Source organism: Eriocheir sinensis, chromosome 8 (assembly GCF_024679095.1).
Source record: "Eriocheir sinensis breed Jianghai 21 chromosome 8, ASM2467909v1, whole genome shotgun sequence".
Taxonomy (NCBI): domain Eukaryota; kingdom Metazoa; phylum Arthropoda; class Malacostraca; order Decapoda; family Varunidae; genus Eriocheir; species Eriocheir sinensis.
The window spans coordinates 8,993,091-9,012,629 of NC_066516.1; the positions used below are offsets into that span (position 1 = coordinate 8,993,091).

General features: G+C 44.3%; 1 protein-coding gene across 5 annotated transcripts in view; it reads left to right on the plus strand.

Moving 5' to 3' along the window:
- LOC126995460 (protein trapped in endoderm-1-like) overlaps positions 1-19,539 on the plus strand; it is a 110,755-nt gene that overhangs the window by 63,195 nt on the left and 28,021 nt on the right. For 4 of the 5 annotated variants that reach the window (XM_050855019.1, XM_050855018.1, XM_050855020.1 and 1 more), the window contains exon 5: positions 1,835-3,263. The exons of the other annotated variant lie outside the window; for it this stretch is intronic. In XM_050855019.1, the coding sequence (XP_050710976.1) occupies positions 1,835-3,014 (1,180 nt within the window). In that variant the 3' untranslated portion in view covers positions 3,015-3,263. Of the gene's footprint in view, positions 1-1,834; positions 3,264-19,539 lie in introns of those variants that run through there. 5 annotated transcript variants of the gene reach the window in all.

Here is a 19,539-nt window from a genome sequence, read left to right on the forward strand (position 1 = left end):
TCTTCAACTTCCGCCAGTGGTATCGACAAGCTCAAGCTCTATCTAGCGCAACCAGATATTTTTGCCTTGGCTCTCGTGGATCCTTTCCTCCCCGCCGCTCTGCCACACACTCCCAACACCTATCATTTCCTCTCATATGTTAGCTATAGATAACATGTGACAGGAAGAGATAGGTGTTGGGACTGTGTGGCAGAGCGGCAGGGAGGAAAGGACCCGCGGGAGCCAACGCAAAAACGGTCTCGCCAATCTGGTTTCACTAGTCAGGAAGATGAGGCTGGGCATTATTTATATATCTTCACACCCTCACTGGTATTGGATGAGCTAATCCAAAACTACTTAGTGAAGCCGGTGGACACGAATCTTCGTCCAGCACGCATAACTTACTTTCATCAAAAACTTCCCAGAGCTACATCAGCTTTTTTAAAAAGATTTCTCTTTTATCTGGAGCAAATTTAAATTACTTCTGAAAACTGAATTTGTGGGCCAAGATATGTTTCTCGGCGGGTGTACGGATGCGCTTCCACATCTGCAACTAATGTCATATTCCTTAACTAAAGTTCGTGTCAGTCCACACATTATATTCCTGTAACAAGGCGTTTAAACAAGCAGAAAACAGCCTCCACTACAAGTAAAAGCGAGGTAAAACACAACTGCCTTGGCGTAGATAGCGATGCTGAGTACCCGGTGGTGGGCGGCGGGAGGCGTGTGTCTAAATAGTTAGGCCTGCTTCACACGAGCGTTTTTTTCCCGCGCGGTTTTCCCGCGCGGTTTAGAAATCGATGAAGTTCAATGAGGCCCTTCACACACGCTGGCCGCGCGGCAATGATGTACCAGCGGCGTGCACTGACAACCCGCGCGGCGCCAGACGGTTTAGAATACTCTAGAGCAATGGTTCTCAACCCATTAAAGACCACGTACGGACCACCAACCCAATAAAAAAAATGTCGTGGACCATTTCATTTTTGAGTGGGGTTATATCAAGCATACACAAGAAGCACTTTGGTTTGAATTATAATTCTTCAAAACAGAATTTCAATGAATTATATAAAATAATGGCCGCCATTTTACGAATGTTATATGTAGGCGCGCGGCAGCTGCAAGGAATCAACTTGCAAGGAGTCACCTTGACTCACACAGTGAATCTTGGATATTCATATTAGAATAAATTAAATTTAGAAGTTGAAAGTGACTCGAAGTGTTACTCAGCAGCTACATTTTAAAGATTGCCAATATATTTCTTATATAGGAATAATATAATAAAATGAATGGCCAATTATTTATTTTGACTAAATATTGTTCGTTCTGAATTTTTAATAAATCTAAAATCATGTACATTCATTTTCCAATTTATTACCAAATACAGTGGACGTCTTATGGACCACCGAAAAAGTCACTATGGACCACCAGTTGAGAACCACTACTCTAGAGTCTAAAAGTCTATGGAGCCCTTCAGACGGGAGGTTTTTCTCCGAGCGGCAATCGTGGTTAATCTGTGGCAGAGGTTCATTTTGCTCACAGGTTCTTCAAATGTAGGAGGTGACATGCGAAAATAATTGAAAAACTTTTCTTCATCAGCTTTCAGGTCAGGATTGTTTATTGGATGAGTCCACCATTTACTTGGTCGCTTCTTTTTTAACACCTTGTTCATTATATACACAGAGATCACTCTCTTCTTTACGTCCTCCATCTCGAACAAACACCGACAAACTGACGAGTATTCTGTGCACTGCTGCAGACGAACCGCGCGGGAAAAAACCGCTCGTGTGAAGCAAGCTTTAGTTGCTCAATGCTGCCTCGTGAACCTCTACTTCACTCTGTCTCTTCCTTCCTTCAGGCCGCCGGAACTCGCCTCGCAGCGCTTCCGTAGCATGATGAAGTCTACGGTGTTGCTGCTGATGTTACTGTTCTTGTTTCTGGCGTGCGTCATTCCCATGTGCGCGTACAGTGTGGACTCCCTCTTCTCGGAACGTAAAATCCAGTTGGGCATCGCCATCTTTATGATCTACTGGACACAATACGGCGTGAACTTCATCGTCTACGCTGCCAGTAACGAAAACTACAGAACGGCCTATAAACAGTTCCTGATGCTTCTGGTGAACTGGGCGTGCTGTCTGGGGCGGGCGGTCCACAAAAGGCTGTTCAACGGGCCGGAGACAAACAAGGCAGACAAAACGAATCCAACTTCCCCTACGTCGCCTACGGTTCTCCCACGAGGAAACAGCGCCACGTCCCTCACTCTGCTGCCACTGGGGTCATGCAGGAAAGGCAGCGGGGTGCCATGCTTTCCGAACTCCGCCGCAAACAGCGACGGGCCGCACCCCCTCCTGCCCTGCCTTCATCGCCTCAGGAACTGCAACTCGGACCCGCTGGCACGCTCCGAGCTGGATCGTCGAGGCCATGTCGTACACTCGTGCCCCATCTGGCGCAGCGGTAGCCAATCCTCCCGCAGCTCCGTGCTCACGCTCGAGTCCACCGTCCAACATGACTCCGAAGTGACCACCACCACCACCATCTGCCCCCTCTCCCCGAAGACTCGCAACACCTCTTCCACCACCAACACAGTCACCACAACCATTCCCCAACCGCAAAACACCAAAAACACACTCACCACCACACAAAACACCCATACAACCCCAAACACCACCTGTCCCGTCTCCCCCAAAACCATCGACACCTGCTCCACCACCACCAAAACTCCCTCACCTCCCACCAGTCCCACCTCCACCAACTCCACCACCACCACCACCATCATCATCAACACCACCACCTACCCTGTCTCTTCCATAGTTACCAATACCTCTTCCACCACAACCACCACCACCACCACCACCAGTTCCACCTCCACCACCACCTCCTCCAGTCCTATCACCACCACCTCCAACTCTTCACCCATCATCGCCACTTCCCTCTCCATCACCCTTGACATCACCAAAAAGCATCGCTCCACATCCCCCATCACCACCATCACCACCAATACCATAACTTTGGGTGCTGACGCCACAACAGCCGTCTAGCACCCTTCTCAGAGCCTTCTACTATATTTTTCAATTAAATCATCACCACCCCAACACCACCACCACCACATATCCGCACCAACTCCAAAACTCCACCACCATATACGATATTTTTACTATTTTTACATTTTCACCACCAACACGGTACTCCCCCCCCCCCCTCTTCCCCCCACCGTCAGATATCGCCTGTGCACACTCACACTCAAACACACACACACACACACACACACACACACACACACACACACACATACATACACACCTCTTAAACTTTAGAATTGTATGTCCTCTCGCTTTAAATAAAAAAATGTCCAGAACTATAAGCCAACTTTACAATTTATAGTGTATAATAATATTGATGGTTATTATAAATCATTGATGGCGACGACGATGATGGTGGTGATGACGATGATGATCCTTGCGCACTCTGCTATTTATGTATAATGGTGATTCAGGAGGGTGTATTCCTATAAAGATCTCAGCGTGTTCGCCTTCGTATTACTAACCTGCATAAGCCACCACGACGGAGACCAACAGGGAAGACAAACACACACACGAACAGAGACACACAAAGACACGCACGCACAGACACGCAGAAAAACAAACACACAAAGACACAAACAAGCATACACAGACAGGCAGACAGAAAGACAAACACAGACAGACACACAGACAGAAAAAGACAAAACAGACAGACAAACAACGAAAAAAACAAACACACAAAGACACAAACAGACAAACAAACAAGCATACACAGACAGGCAGACAGAAAGACAAACACAGACAGACACACAGACAGAAAAAGACAAAACAGACAGACAAACAACGAAAAAAACAAACACACAAAGACACAAACAGACAAACAAACAAGCATACACAGACAGCCAGACAGAAAGACAAATACAGACAGACACACAGACAGAAAAAGACAAAACAGACAGACAAACAACGAAAAAAACAAACACACAAAGACACAAACAGACAAACAAACAAGCATACACAGACAGCCAGACAGAAAGACAAACACAGACAGACATACAGACAGAAAAAGACAAAACAGACAGACAAACAACGAAAAAAACAAACACACAAAGACACAAACAGACAAACAAACAAGCATACACAGACAGGCAGACAGAAAGACAAACACAGACAGACACACAGACAGAAAAAGACAAACACAGACAGACAAACAACGAAAAAAACATACACAGCCACACAAACAGACACACACAAAAAAAAGACACACAGACAGACAGACACAATAGGCAGGCAGGCAGAATTGTGGAACCGGTCAATATAACTTGCCTCCCTAGCTGCAACGCACGCACACACACACACACACACACACACACACACACACACACACACGCCAGACAGCATCAGGACATGTTTCCCATCACGTTTACGGGTTTAAGAGCATCAGATACGGCCAACACCAACACCACCTTAAATCCTTCCCTTCTTCCCCTCCTCATTCATTCCTCCCTTTTCAACATACCGTCACTGCTATTTAAACCCTTCCCTCCCTTCCTTCCCCTCCTTCCATCCCTTCCTCATAACCATACACTCATTACTCTTTAAACCATGCAATTCATCCCTCCCTCCCTTCCTTCCATCCCTTCCATCACTATCCTACATATCTTACCAATATACCCTCACTACTCTTTAAACCCATTCTTCCTTCCCCTCCTTCCAATCCTTCCATTCCTCCCTTAGTAACATGCCCTCACTGTCGACACATCCACATATATCTACCTCCTCAACCTAACCCTGTCCCTTAGGTATACAGCCTCGTCCCATTAGTCTATTAACCCCCTTCCCCATATCTTTTTTTTTATCTCCTTTTTTCACGTAACTTATTCCAGCATCACAAAGATAACCATTTTTTAAACTAACGTCACTATTTTTTCGCCCCTTGTTTTCTACCTAATTGTTTTCTCCACTTTCTTCATTTTTTTGTGTGTGAATCTAGTTTTAGCCTCACAGATGAACTATTTTCTACACTTTGACGTCACTAGTTTTTCGTCCTATGTGTTCTTATTTCGTTTTCACTCTTCTCCTTTTTTTTATTTCAGAAGACTTTTTTGTGAGTTATTTCAACATCACAGATAAACATTTTTTTTTTACACTAACGTCACTAAATTCCCAACCCTTCTTTTTTATTACTACGTTCTCACCACTTTCCTTTTTTTCGTTTCGGGAGATTTTTTTTGTGATTTCGTTCACTGCCAATATCAGCAGAGGACGAATTTATAACACACGGGAAAGACAACAACACTAGGCACACGCAATACGCTCAACACTTAGGGGGGGGTACGAGAGCAACACTTCTACACTTCTTCTCATACAGACACACAAACACACACCCGCAGCTCAACGGAGATTAATGGTCGGATCAAGACGCAGACTCCGCCGAGAAAGATGAGATTATTATGCAGAGAAAAAATATATATAAAAAAAAATAATAAGCCTCAGGTAATGTGTGAGAGAGAGAAAGATGAGATTATGAGAGAGAGAAGAGAGAGAGAGAGAGAGAGAGAGAGAGAGAGAGAGAGAGAGAGAGAGAGAGAGAGAGAGAGAGAGAGAGAGAGAGAGAGAGAGAGAGAGAGAGAGAGAGAGAGAGAGAGAGAGAGAGAGAGAGAGAGAGAGAGAGAGAGAGAGAGAGAGAGAGAGAGAGAGAGATTTACATAGATAGATTTACATAGAAAATCAGACCACACAGACCCCATGGTCCAGACTTGGTGGTCTGTCCTTAAACCTAAGTGATTTTACATTAATCAGAAGACTCCAAAACGTTGCATTTCTACTCTAGTTGATATTAAGTTGAAGGAAGTGACGGTCGAGCTTAATTTTGAAGGAGTCAATCGTGTTACACTGGACCACTGATGGTGGAAGCTTATTCCATTCTCGCACTACAACGTTGGTGAAGAAAAATTTGGTGCAGTCTGAATTTACTTGTCTACATCTGAGTTTTACGCCATTGTTCCTCGTGCGCAAAGTGTCATCGATCATAAACAATGTTGATCTGTCTACATTCGTGAAACCATTAAGTATTTTAAAACATTCGATCAATTTTCCTCGGAGGCGACGTTTCTCAAGAGAGAACATGTTAAGGATAGAAAGCCTTTCTTCGTAGGATTTGTTGCGCAAGGAAGGGATCATTTTCGTTGCCCGACGCTGAACACCTTCTAATTTAGCAATATCCTTTGCATGGTGGGGGGACCAAAACTGTACCGCATATTCCAAGTGGGGTCTGACTAAACTGTTGTAGAGCGAGTATTACATCTTTATTCTTGAATACAAAGTTTCTTTTAATGAAGCCCAACATTCTGTTCGCTTTATTTGCTGCATCGATGCATTGCTGTGAGAATTTGAGGTTTGACGCGATTTTGACCCCCAAGTCTTTGACGCATTGAACGCTTTTGAGTTTAACGCCGCGCATTTCGTATTCGAACTTCTTATTCCTCGTTCCAACTTGAAGGACCTGGCACTTGTCTACGTTAAAGGGCATCTCCCATCTATCCGACCAAGCTGAAATTTTGTGCAAATCCTCTTGGAGGCTTTGCCTGTCTTCGTCAGTGAGAACCGAGTTACCAATCTTTGTGTCGTCTGCAAATTTACTAATGCGGTTATTGAGTCCAACATCCACGTCGTTGATGTAAATAATGAAGAGCACTGGGCCAAGGACCGAGCCCTGAGGGACGCCACTAGTGACCGGCGCCCACTCTGAGTTAAATCCGTCAATCACTACTCTTTGTTGTCTGTTGCTCAACCAATTCGCGATCCATTGGTTTACTTGACCGTCAATACCTATTTGCTTTAATTTGTAAAGTAATTTATGATGCGGGACTTTATCAAACGCTTTCTGGAAATCAAGATAGACTACGTCCAGTGATTTGGTTACGTCATAAACAGTGAAGAGGTCGTTATAAAAGGTTAATAGGTTTGATAGGCAGGATCTTTTGTTTCGGAAGCCATGTTGTGAGTCCCCAATCAATGAGTGGCTTTCAAGGTAACTCACAATTTTGTCTCTAATTATGCACTCAAGTAGCTTACCTACAACCGAAGTTAGACTAATGGGCCTGTAATTACCTGGTACTTTTTTGTCTCCTTTCTTGAAAATCGGTGTCACGTTAGCCTTTTTCCAATCTGAAGGGACGATGCCTTGTCGCAAGGACATATTGAATACGGTTGTGAGGGAGGAGAGTATTTCGCTCTTCATTTCTTTCAGCAGAGTTGGATATACTTTGTCAGGTCCAGGACTTTTATTTGTTTTAAGTGAATGGAGAGCTTTGAGGACTTCATCGGTTGTTATTTCAAAATTAGGCAATGCATGCTCGAGATTTACAATAGTACTGGTGTTGGTGGTAGCGAGAGGAAGACTGTTAGTATTAAACACCGAGGAAAAGTAATTGTTTAAGAGGTTTGCAATGTGTTGGCTGTCAGTCACTAGTGCACCGTCGCTGTTTGTTAAAGGTCCAATACCACTTTTGATCGCCTTTCTGTTGTTTATGTAACTGAAGAAAGATTTCGGGTTATTTTTACAGTTGGCTGCAATATTTTCTTCATATCTACGCTTTGCCTGACCTACTAGTCTTTTTACTCGTCGCCTGGCATCATTATAGAGTCTAATGTTCTCGGGCGTGCTTTGTTCTTTCTTTAACCTGTAAAACAATTTTCTCTCATTGACTGATTGTTTAATTTCGCTATTAAACCACGGTGGGCTTTTATTAGTGTTAATTCGCTTCTCGCACAAGGGACGAATGTGTTCTGCTGAGTGAGTAAGTGATTTTAAGGCTTAGCCAGGCTTCCTCTACGTTGCCGTCATCTGATAGTTGTATTTCTGTTAGTTTTGTCGGATTTCTACGAAGTTAGCTCTTTTGAAATTGGGCACCTTTACTTTATTTTCAGTCACTGATGATTGAGCTTTAATGTCGACGCGCACTAATTTATGATCGCAAGAACCGAGGTGTTCTCCTACCGTGACACTACTGACTAGGTTATCTTGGGTTGTTATAACAAGGTCGAGTATATTATTTTGTCGAGTTGGCTCAGAAACCATTTGGCTTAGATAATTTTCTTCTAGAAATTCGATCATTCTATGTGACTCGCCTTCTGTACCTGACAGTGTCGCCCAGTCGATATGGGGAGGTTAAAGTCTCCTAATATCAGTGAGTCGTTGTTATTAAGTGACTGCCTTAAGACGCTGTACATTTCAAGGTCGTCATCAGATGATTGCCCGGGAGGTCTGTAGGTGACAGATATATTTAAATTGACTTTTGCAATGTTTATTCGCACGCACAAATGTTCAACGTTACTGTTTCCCGGTGTTTTGTCGGTGGGTTGCAAATAGCTTTTGACATAAAGGGCGACGCCACCGCCTCTACGGTTTACACGATCTTTGTTGAAGAGTCTGTAGCCATCTATGTTGTATTCGGAACTTAAATCAATATTTGTGGTGTCGATAAATGTTTCAGTTATAGCAATTATGTCAAAATTTTCTGTTAAAGCAAGACATCTCAGTTCATCAAATTTGTTTCTTAGGCTACGCGCATTGAAACTAAGGATTTTAAGTTATCTAGAGGCTTGGTAATACAGGTGGTGGTACTTGCGGGATCACGGTTACGGGTTTGTTGCGATGCACGGCGTCTATTTACACGGGCGGGGTGGAGGACGTGGCCGTGACTCGTTTTTGCTCGGATGACACGCACTGCTTCGTTGAGAGCCTTCCGAGTCTGGCTGCCCCGATGGGAGAAAGGTGCAATCCGTCCCTGTGGAAAAGTTCATTTGTCCATAGAAATTGTCCCATGCGTTTAGGAACTCCACGTCAAGCTCCTGCAAAGAGTCTGTAAGCGGTTGTTTAGGCTGAAGGCCTTACTGAAAAGTCGCTCTCCGCCCAAGTCCGTGGTAGAACTCCTGAAATCAAAATGTTAGGGATTTAGTCTTATACTGCTGGATGAGCCTACGGTACTTCTCCAGGAGTTCCTCAGACCGGGTCGTGGTGACGTCGTTCGTACCTGTGTGGATAACAAACAGTGAATCATTAGTAGCCTGGGGAGATCTCCTCAAGAGCAGCAGTTATGTCGTCGATCCCAGCACCAGGATAGCAATAGTTCCGTCTTCGACGAGGAACTCTGCCGCAGAACTCAACGACCTGCTGGCGAATCATGGAGTCACCCACCAGGAAGGTGTTCTCCTGCTCGTCCTCCTCCTCCAGAATGGCAAACCTGTTGAAGCAATGAACAGGATAAATCGCTTGTCTGGCTGGTTTGGCTCCTCCATTCACGACGGTGAAGCCATCATGGTCGGTGCCACTAGCATCCTCCCGTTGCGTGGTGTTGTCCGCTGGTGTCGACGGTACCGCTGAGGGCAAGGGGCGGTTGGAGAAGGGTTTGGCACCACAGCAACGTTAGCCTGGATGAATTCCTGCAAGGAGGCAACAGTGCAAAGCTCTATTATTTTATTCTGACCTGCTTCCATCTTCTCTTCTTGCTCCTGCAGTCTGGTCTCGAGATGCTGCCTGGTGAGAGAAAGCTCCATTATTTTATTCTGGCCTTCTTCCATCTTCTCTTCCTGCTCCTGCAGTCTTGTCTCGAGATGCTGCCTGGACAGACACAGTCGACAGACAGCAGAACGCCCTGTAAAAAGTGAGCTGAGAAGCTACCGTTACAAGTACTGCACTTCTTAGGTGCCATCTTAGCTGAAATGAAAGAGATAAAACACAAAGTGAAGGGGATTAGGAAAGGGGTGAGGTGTGAGAGGTAGTTTAGTAATGGAGGAAAAGTGAGAGAGAGGAGGAGTAGGAAGGGATGAGGTGAGTAAAGAGGGGAAAGGGAGGTGTGTGAGATCAAGGAGGGTTAGGAAATAGGTGAGGTGGGAGAGGAGGAGTAGGAAGGGATGTGAGGTGAGTAAAGAGGGGAAGAGAGGCGTGAGTGAGGTGTGAGATCAAGGAGGGTTGGAAATAGGTGAGGGGAGAGGAGGAGTAGGAAGAGATGTGAGGTGAGTAAAGAGGGGAAAGAGAGGCAGTGAGTGAGGTGTGTGAGATCAAGGAGGGTTAGGAAATAGGTGAGGTGGGAGAGGAGGAGTAGGAAGGGATGAGGTGAGTAAAGAGGGGGAAAGAGAGGCGGTGAGTGAGGTGTGTGAGATCAAGGAGGGTTAGGAAATAGGTGAGGTGGGAGAGAGGAAGGGATGTGAGGTGAGTAAAGAGGGGAAAGGGAGGCGGTGAGTGAGGTGTGTGAGATCAAGGAGGATTAGGAAATAGGCGAGATGAGTGAGAGGGAGTTTGGGAAAGGAGGTAAGGGGAGAGGAGGAGGAGAAGGGATGTGAGGTGAGGAGGTGTGTGAGAACAAGAAAGGTTAAGAAAGAGGCGAGGTAAGGTGGGTGAAGGGATGGGTAAATAGGATGTGAGGTAAGGTGAGTGAGGGAGGGCTTAGAAATATGTGGAGGTGAGGAAGGAGTAGGAAGGGCTAATCCTCTAGGGGATGAGGAGGAGCAAAAGGGATGTGAGGTGAGCGAGGGTGGGGGGGGCTTAGGTGAGGTGAGGGAAAGGGGTGCAGGAAGTGTTAATCCTCTATGGGATTTAAAGAGGGTGTAGTGAGGAGGAGCAGATTGAATCCTCAGGGAATTCAAAGGGTGGGTTGTCGACACCCAAATCACGCGTGAGACACTAGTCACACTCAGGACACAAACACACAGAAACCCAAGCACAAGCACGACTAAACACCCTCAAATCACTCTAAAAAACACCTGAAATACAACAGCACACTCAAAACACTCTGAAACCCACGCAGAGCACTATAAACAACCAAATCACACGCAAAAGCACTGGAAACACAACACACTCGAAACGCAGAACACTCGAAAACATCCAAATCACACGCACCAACACCGGACAAAAAACAGCACACTCAAAACACTGAAACACACGCAGTTTTAGAAGCAGCCAAATCACACGCAAAAACACCGGAAACACAACACACTTGAATCACTCTGAAACCCACGCAGAACACCCGGAAACAGCCAGATCACACGCAAAACACCAAACACAAATCACTGAGGAAACCACTGGCAGCACTATAAACAGCCAAATCACACGCAAAAGCACTGGAGACACAACACACTGAAACGCAGAACACTCGAAAACAGCCAAATCACACGCAAAACACCGGAAACAAAACAGCACACTCAAAACACTGAAACACACGCAGTACCAGCCAAATCACACGCAAAAACACCGGAAACACAACACACTTGAATCACTCTGAAACCCACGCAGAACACCGGAAACAGCCAGATCACAAAACACCGGAAACACAAATCACAGAGGCAACCACAGGCAGAAACCACAAGCGAACACACACCAAACAGGTGTCGGGAAATCACAGGCAACACAAAAGGTCCACAAGAGCACGACGAAAACACAGGGCAAGCGCTGTTGTGGGGCGACCTTCTCTCAGCAGAGGTCGGGTGTGAAGAGAGAGAGAGAGAGAGAGAGAGAGAGAGAGAGAGAGAGAGAGAGAGATTTACAGGAAAGGAGGCAGGTTAAGAGTAAAAGAAAAACAAAAACACAATAAAACAGCAAAGGGCGACTCAGACAAACAGAAGAACACAAAAAGGAGTTCCAAAAGACTGGTCATTTTAGGTTAGAGAAGTGTCTTGATACTCTTGAAGCTATTTATCGTAGTAGGAAAGACATACAAATAAAGGCTGCTCCAGAGTTTACTAGAGACAGGGCCGAAAGAATAAAGGTACTGGTTGACTCTTGCATAAGGAGCTATAAGGCAGAATAGGGATGAGGCACAGTAGCAAGGAGTGTGTGGCGGGGACGAGGGAGAGATGGAGGCCTATAGTCAGCAAGTTCAGAAGAGCAGTTAGCATTATTTACAGTAAAGAATGTAGCTCAAGGGAAATAAAAGTAACTGAGAAAAAAAAAGCCCGCTAATGGGAGAGTGGCCAAAAGAGAGGCCACTTTCGGTTGGAGAGGTGTTTTGATGCTCTCCTCTTGAAAGAATGGAAGGTCGTGTCGAGTTGTCAGGTGGATAATTTGAGTTTTTGAGTCAATAAAAGACACCAAGTTCTTTCAGCCAAATTCAAAAATAATAGAAAGATCAAATGTTAAGCGTTCTGTGGCGTCCATCCTCAAGTTATATAATTTGTGTTTTGAGAAACTTTTGCTGGAAACTGTGGGGCTATGCTAGGAAAGTCACCGGCGCACGACAGGACGGAACCATTTGTTTTGGAAAGACCATTAATGAACAAGAGAAACAGGGCAGTTGATTGAACACACCACTGTGGAACGCCAGTTTATAGGTTTAGGGACCAAAATAGTGATCGTATATTACAGCGAAAATATAAGCCAAAGAGGAAACGAGATTAAAGTGCAGAGGAAGGGAAAGAATTTGTGGGATTCCAGTTTAGAATGCAGAAATAGAATTGCCAGACTTTTCTACCCAGCTATTCTTACCTAATTGTATTTATAAAAGACTGAGTCAAGCTCGTAATATTCCGTCTGTTGAAACTATGATGTATTTTTCTTTGTGTATATATGTGTGCGTCTTAATAAATACAAGTCACACACCTATAAGAAGGATATATAGAGTATTAATATAAATTACATGACTATAAGAAGGATATATAGCGCGTTGATAAATATAAATTACATAACTAAAAGAAGGATTTATTACACAACCCCGAAAGTCAGACGAAATGAAAAATGGAGCGTCAACAGTGAGACGACTAGGAAGAGGAAGGAAGAAGAAAAGGAAGAGGAGGAGGAGAAAGAGGATACGAAAAACGAAACAAGCTGGAAAATTAAATGAGTGTGGCAGTAGGCAGAAGGGGAAAGGGAGGGAGGGGAGAGGCAGGGAGAAGGGAGAGGGGAAGAGAGAAGGGAGAGGGTAAGGGAGAAGGGAGAGGGGATGGAAAGGGAGGGGGTAAGGGTGAAGGAAGAGGAAGTTTAATAATCCAGAGAAATGACGGTGTGTGTGTGTGTGTGTGTGTGTGTGTGTGTGTGTGTGTGTGTCAAGACGGTGAGAAATAGGTCATAATCCTGAAGGAGACGAGGCGTTGTTATTACCTGCTGCAATTGAAGAAGAGGAGGAAGAGGAGAAGGAAGAGGAGGAGGAGGAGGAGGAGGAGGATAAAAAGGGTGACAATATGAAATAGTTGAACTGAAACTGAAAAATAATATCAATAGCAACAGTGACAATATCCTGATAAAGAACAACAACAACAACAACAACAAAGAGCGCAAGAAGAGGAAGAAACATTCAATCAAAAACAACAAAAATACAACTCAACAGAACAAGAAAAACAGTCTTGCCGCGGTAAACAAGCAAGAAGAAAAAGAGAAGGAGGAAGACAACGAAGAAAACGAAAAGTAAGAGGCGAAGGAGGAAGAGGAAGACCCGGAAGAAGACGAAGAAGAAAACGAAATGTAAGAGGCGAAGGAGGAAGAGGAAGACCCGGAAGAAGACGAACAAGAAAACGAAATGTAAGAGGCGAAGGAGGAAGAGGAAGACCCGGAAGAAGACGAAGAAGAAAACGAAATCTAAGAGCAGAAGGAGGAAGAAGAGGACCAAGAAGCGGAAGAAAAAGAAGAAAAAGAAAGAGGAGACGAAAGAGGAAAAGGGGGAGAAAAAGAAGAAGAAAACGAAGAAAACGAAGAGGAGAGGGAGGAAGAGGAGGAGGAAGAGGAAAAGGAAAACGATAACTAAGAGGAGAGGGAAGAAGAAAATGACCCGGAAGAAGATGATAAAGAAGAAAACGAAGAAAAGTAAGAGGAGAAAGGGGAGACGAGAGAGGCGGAGAAGGAGAAAGAGGAGGAGGAAGAGGAGAACGCAAGAACACTTCAGAGGTGCATCAGCCGGCGGGAGGGGGCACAAGAGGCTCACATCTCGTACAACCCAGGAGGCAAGGCAGAGGCAATCATGTGAAGCAATTGTAAGTAGGAAGTCACACTCCATCAAAGAGGAACCGTGTGAGTGCGTGTCCGTGTGCGTGTGTGTGTGTGTGTGTGTGTGTGTGTGTGTGTGTGTGTGTGTGTGTGTGTGTGTGTGTGTGTGTGTGGTTATTACTGCGACTTCTAATCTCCACAAACAAAGCACTGGACCTCAACGTGAACGAATATTAGGTTTCTTCACCGCTCCGGCTGTTTGCAATGGGTCCGACCAGCACGGCGGTTCCCATGTTCAAAGGCAAGGTATTGTTCGGGCAGGTAAAGTTATATTAGTGTTCTACCTTTGCCGATGAGACTATATATACCACTGCTGCTGATGTTTCTTATTTTTCCTTTTCTTTTTTCTTATTTTTTACTTTTTTTATTCTTCTTCTTGCTCTTGTTCTTTTTCTTGTTTTTGTTTTTGTTCTTGCTCTTGTTCTTGTTCTTCTCCTTCTTTTTCTTCTTCGGGTGCTGTTGCTTATTCTTCCTCATTTGTTTTTCTTTTCTTACTTTTCCGTTATCTTTATTGTTCTTCCTTTACTACTACTACTACTACTACTACTACTACTACTACTACTACTACTACAAATACTACTACTACTATTACGTATACTACTACTGCTACTACTACTACGACCACTCATATCCAGGACACAAATAAAAAAAACAAGAAAAAATGTATACTGAAAACTGTCAAGATCAGCAAATATCAACTATGTCCCCGCGGAAATAAATGAAAAAAAAGTTTATAATAAGAAAGAAAAAAAGAAAAAAGCGACAGTTACACAAGGATATTTTTAGGATCTTTGCGAAGTCTTCCTGGCACAAAGCCCAAGCAAGACGTGACCTTTCTTGATCCGACCCCTTGACCTTAGCATGACTACCCCGGCACCCGCTCCCCACCCCCCTTCTGGTAAACAGCGTAGGTAATGTTTGGAAAGCTGGAGCGCCGCCAAAAGTGACTCCCCTTTTCAACACGTGTTTGTGAAGTGAATTATCTTTAAACCTCTCTTTAATGTGTGTGTGTGTGGGTGGGTGGGTGTGTGGGTGTGTGTGGGTGTGTGGGTGTTGGTCGTATTTGTTCCCATTAGAATTTACATGATGGCGGCGCTGTGTATTGTGATATTCTGTGTTGCCTTTGTTGTTTTGTTGCTCCGCCGGGCGTGATTAGTTCTGGGGTTGTTATGCTATACTGTGTCTGTGCCTGTGTGTGTGTGTGTGTGGCGGGGGGGTATCAGTCAGTCTGTCAATACTTATATATCACTATTGTTGTGCATTCAGTCTTTTCTGTATGCCTCTCTGTCTGTCTGTGTATTGTTACCCGTCTGTCTTTCTGTCCTCAGTGTGTCAGCATTTGTATACCTAACAGCTTGGTCTGTCATCCTATCTCTTCTTCTTCCTGTATGTCTGTCTGGTTGTGTCTGTTTGTCTGTGTATTCTGTGTATCAGCCAATCATACTGTCTCTCTATCTGTATGTCTGTCTTATCGTCTGCCTGTCTGTCTGTCTGTTTTTGGCTGCCTGTCTGTTTCTTTTTCTTTGTGTGTGTGTGTGTGTGTGTGTGTGTGTGTGTGTGTGTGTGTGTGTGTGTGTGTGTGTGTGTGTGTCCCTCTGCCTGTCTATGTGTCTGTTTGTGTGTGTTTCTGTCTCTCCATCTGTCCGTCTTCCTGTCTGCCTGCCGGGTCGTGTGTCTGTCCGTCTCTCTGTCCGTCCGTCTGTTTGTCTATGCGTCCGTGTCTAGGTCCCAGGACGCGTCACGAGGGAGCCAGGTGAATTTGATCATCTATTTTGGGGTTTCCTTTTGACACATATCCTCGGAGCAATGTCGATTTAGGGCTTCTCTCATTTTTCTTTCCTTTCTTTATCCCTCGGCCCGCAGTGGCTCATTCACCGCCTTCTATCCCGTGTCCCTTTTTCCCCGATCTCCTCCCATTCCCCTACCCTCACTTGCCTCCTCCTCCCTACCTCTCTCCTCTATTTCCTCCTCTGTCCTTTCTTCCTCGATCTCTTCATTCCATACCCGTCACTTGCCTACTTCTTTCCCCCTCCACGATTCTTCCTTCCCGGCTTCCTCCTCTTCCCCCCCTCCCCCTCCTCCTCCTCCTCCTCCTTCAGACTCCGGACAACGAACCTCCCCCGTCCACCTTCAAATCCCTGGTCACGTCTATACACCTGATGAGAAGGAAATTCCGCATTATGACAATGGTGAAAGTTGTGCTGGTGGGGCTGCGTGTGATGGTGATGGCAATAATAAGGAGGAGAAGAAGGAACATGACGAAGAAGATGAAGATGATAATTTGGTGGAAAAGGACAAAGACAGAAGACAGGAAAAAACAATAAAAATGAGGATAATAGTATAATGATGATGATGATTGCGGTGACGAAGTGGGTGGAGAAGTACAAAGAAGAGAAAGTGTAGCAGGAAGCGATATGGAAGGAGGAGGAGATGCAAAACAAAAGCACTGGGATATGAAACTGGCAATACACGACTTTCCTGTACCAAAACAAAATACAATACTAACCCCCGACTCCCGTGCAGGCAGAATGAGACAGCAAAAAAGCCGATAAGACCCTTTTGACAGGTGTCGCGGGCAAAAACAGTCCAGCGTGGGGAGGGAAGGAGAGGGGGCGGGGGGAAGGCTTGCCCCCTAATATCAACATCCTGTAGGGTAGCAAATGTGTCCCTGTCAGCCGCCGTTTGCAACACGCTGAGAGAAACACTGGTGCATGTATTTAAAGGCTGACTGACGCAAACATGACCCCGAAATGAAGATGGTAATAATAATGATACTGAAGATAATAATAATAATAATAATAATAATAATAATAATAATAATAATAATAATAATAATAATAATAATAATAATAATAATAATAATAATAATAATAATAATAATAATAATAATAATAATAATAATAATAATAATAATAATAATAATAATAATAATAATAATAATAATAATAATAATGAAGAAGAAGAAGAAGAAGAAGAAGAAGAAGAAGAAGAAAACGAATGGCTATTATTATCATTATGATTATTATAATTAGCATTTTTATCACAAGTAATAATATTTTCACTATTATCTTTATTATCACCATTTTCATCCTTATTGCTGTTGTCTTCGAGTCGTACCTGCGTGCTGCGGCTGTTGCCCCCTGAAGGCAGTATACGCAAAATCGGGGTTAAGGCAGAGGGGCTTGGGTGGAGCAGCGCCGCGCATGTCACCGCCGCATAACAAACTGACGCGTTGTGACGGAGGGGCTAACATCACGCCTCCTGGCCTGACATGTTCTCTACTAGGGAGACGAGGGGGACTGGAGCAAGGGACAAACATTTTTTTTTTTTTTTTTTTACAGCAAAGGAGACAGCTCAAGGGCACAGAAAAGTAAACATTAATAAAAAAAAAAGCCCGCTACTCGCTGCTCCTAAAAAGAATCCAAAGAGGTGGCCGAAAGATAGGTCAGTTTCGGGAGGAGAGGTGTCCTGATACTAATGACCACACTACCAGACCTCTCAGTGTACTCAGTTGCCTATACCGTTTCTGCACCATATTTTTTACTCCTGTATTGAATGATAACTGTAGGACGTTTATGCATTTCTGTTTGTATTACTTATGTTGCATCACACGTAAGTTTCAAAATATCTTTAAAATGTTATAAAGACAGTACATCAGATGCATTATTTAAATTGTGCAACTCCAATCGTATAAATGGCCTCGAGGTATAATCAATCGTTCATGAATAATGAAGCAGAGAGATTAGCCTCCCCTCTCGTCGAACTGTCTCATGTTTTATTAATATTTCAAAACATGATCTAGCAAGGATTTTTAACGCTTGACTTTTATATTCAGCCCTTTGATCAGTAATACTTAAAAAGGTTGAAGGTGAGTGTCTGTGCTGTGATTAAGGTGGGCAAGATTCTTAACTCATCTAGACGGAATCACCATCGAGGAACCTGTCTTCTTGGTCCTTTTAATTCCATATTTTGGCTCATATATTTACTTTCTCAATACCTGCTACCAAAGTCCAACACTCCACGAACTCACCCCCACCCCCACCCCCTTGCACCATGACGTCCTGTCCCTCATTCATGTGAAGCCCTTTTTTTTTCACATGACCCGATATTTCGCCATGGCAAGCTGTTCCATTCCTTTGTTTGCAGGGGCGGGGAGGGGGAATCTATATGCTTGTTTAGAGGGATCGTTAGAGGTGGAGACGGCGTGAGTGAAGCGACGTGCTACTCCCTGGCGTATGCTCCCCGCTAGTTAATTTGATCTATTTGCAACATTACAGATCTCATTAGCGTTCACTCTGTATGTAGCATCCTTATCGTTATGCATATATTTATCTTTAGTTTTATCTTCACCCAACACCTCTAATCCTTTATTTCAGCTTTACATTATGATAACCATTTCAGTTCATTATCCATCGAGGCGCCACTTAACACTCTGATAACCCTATCGTCGCTCGCTATCTTATCGTCTCGTTACTAAAGGATGGATTATTTTAAGCTCTTAATCTCTATTCTTCCCGCACTGGGTCACCGGATCTCCGAGGATTAGGGGAATGAAAGGTAAATCCCTCCCATATATAGGTGGGATTTTCAGTCTTAACGTTTTGTAATTATTATCATTTGTCACGGAGAAACCACATCACCTTAAGCTGCCGTTAAATAGGTCATCAGCCGTTGCCGTCCGCTACTTATTTCCAATCCTAATACTACAGGAAGGGAGGCAGCTCATGGGCAAAAACACAAAAACGGCAACAAAAAAAAAAACACTAGAAACTGCTCCGACAAAAGACAAAAGAACAAGAAGCCTGAGAAGAGGTCAATTTCGGGTGGCGAGGAGTCTTGGTTTGTTCCTCACTGATTTCATTTACTCTTTCCCTCCAGCCAAAAAAAAATGGTTTCCCTTCTTTCCTTTCTCAAACCATCCGCTTCTTATTTGCAATCCTAATTCAAGACCAGTAGATTAGTTAGTTAGTCCTGTCCTGATTGGTGTATACGCCATCCTAGGTATCTTTTTTTATAGCAAGGAAAGCAGCTCAAGGGCAAAATAACAAAAACAACAACACAAAAACCCCGCTCGACGTTGCTCCGACAAAGGGAATAAAGAAGGAGGCCAGAGAGAGGTGGCGAAGCGTCTTGATTAATTTTGTTCCTCACTTATTTAATTTACTCTTTCCCTCCCCCCCCCCCCACACACACAAAAAAAGCAGGCAACGTGACCTTCCAACACACAAAAAGCAAAGCAGAAAAGCAAAAAAGCAAAAATAGAGAAAAAAAATCCCCGGAAGACAGAACAGGTTTGGGGAAGGGGAGGGGAAGGGAAAGGGGAGGGGAAAGGAAGGAAGGGAGAGGGAGCAGAAGGAAGGAAAACACAGTGCACAGGCAGCAACTATTACCTTTCCTTCCTTCCTTTCTCGAGATGGAAATTCCCCTATCAGCAGCTCGCATCAACATTGCCCAGCCCATTCTTTCTGCATTAACAAGCTTTCACCGTCTCTCCCTTTACCTTCCCCTCGTATACACACCTCAAATTTAACGCATTTCATCGCATTTCAATCCTCCCATCCGCTGCCA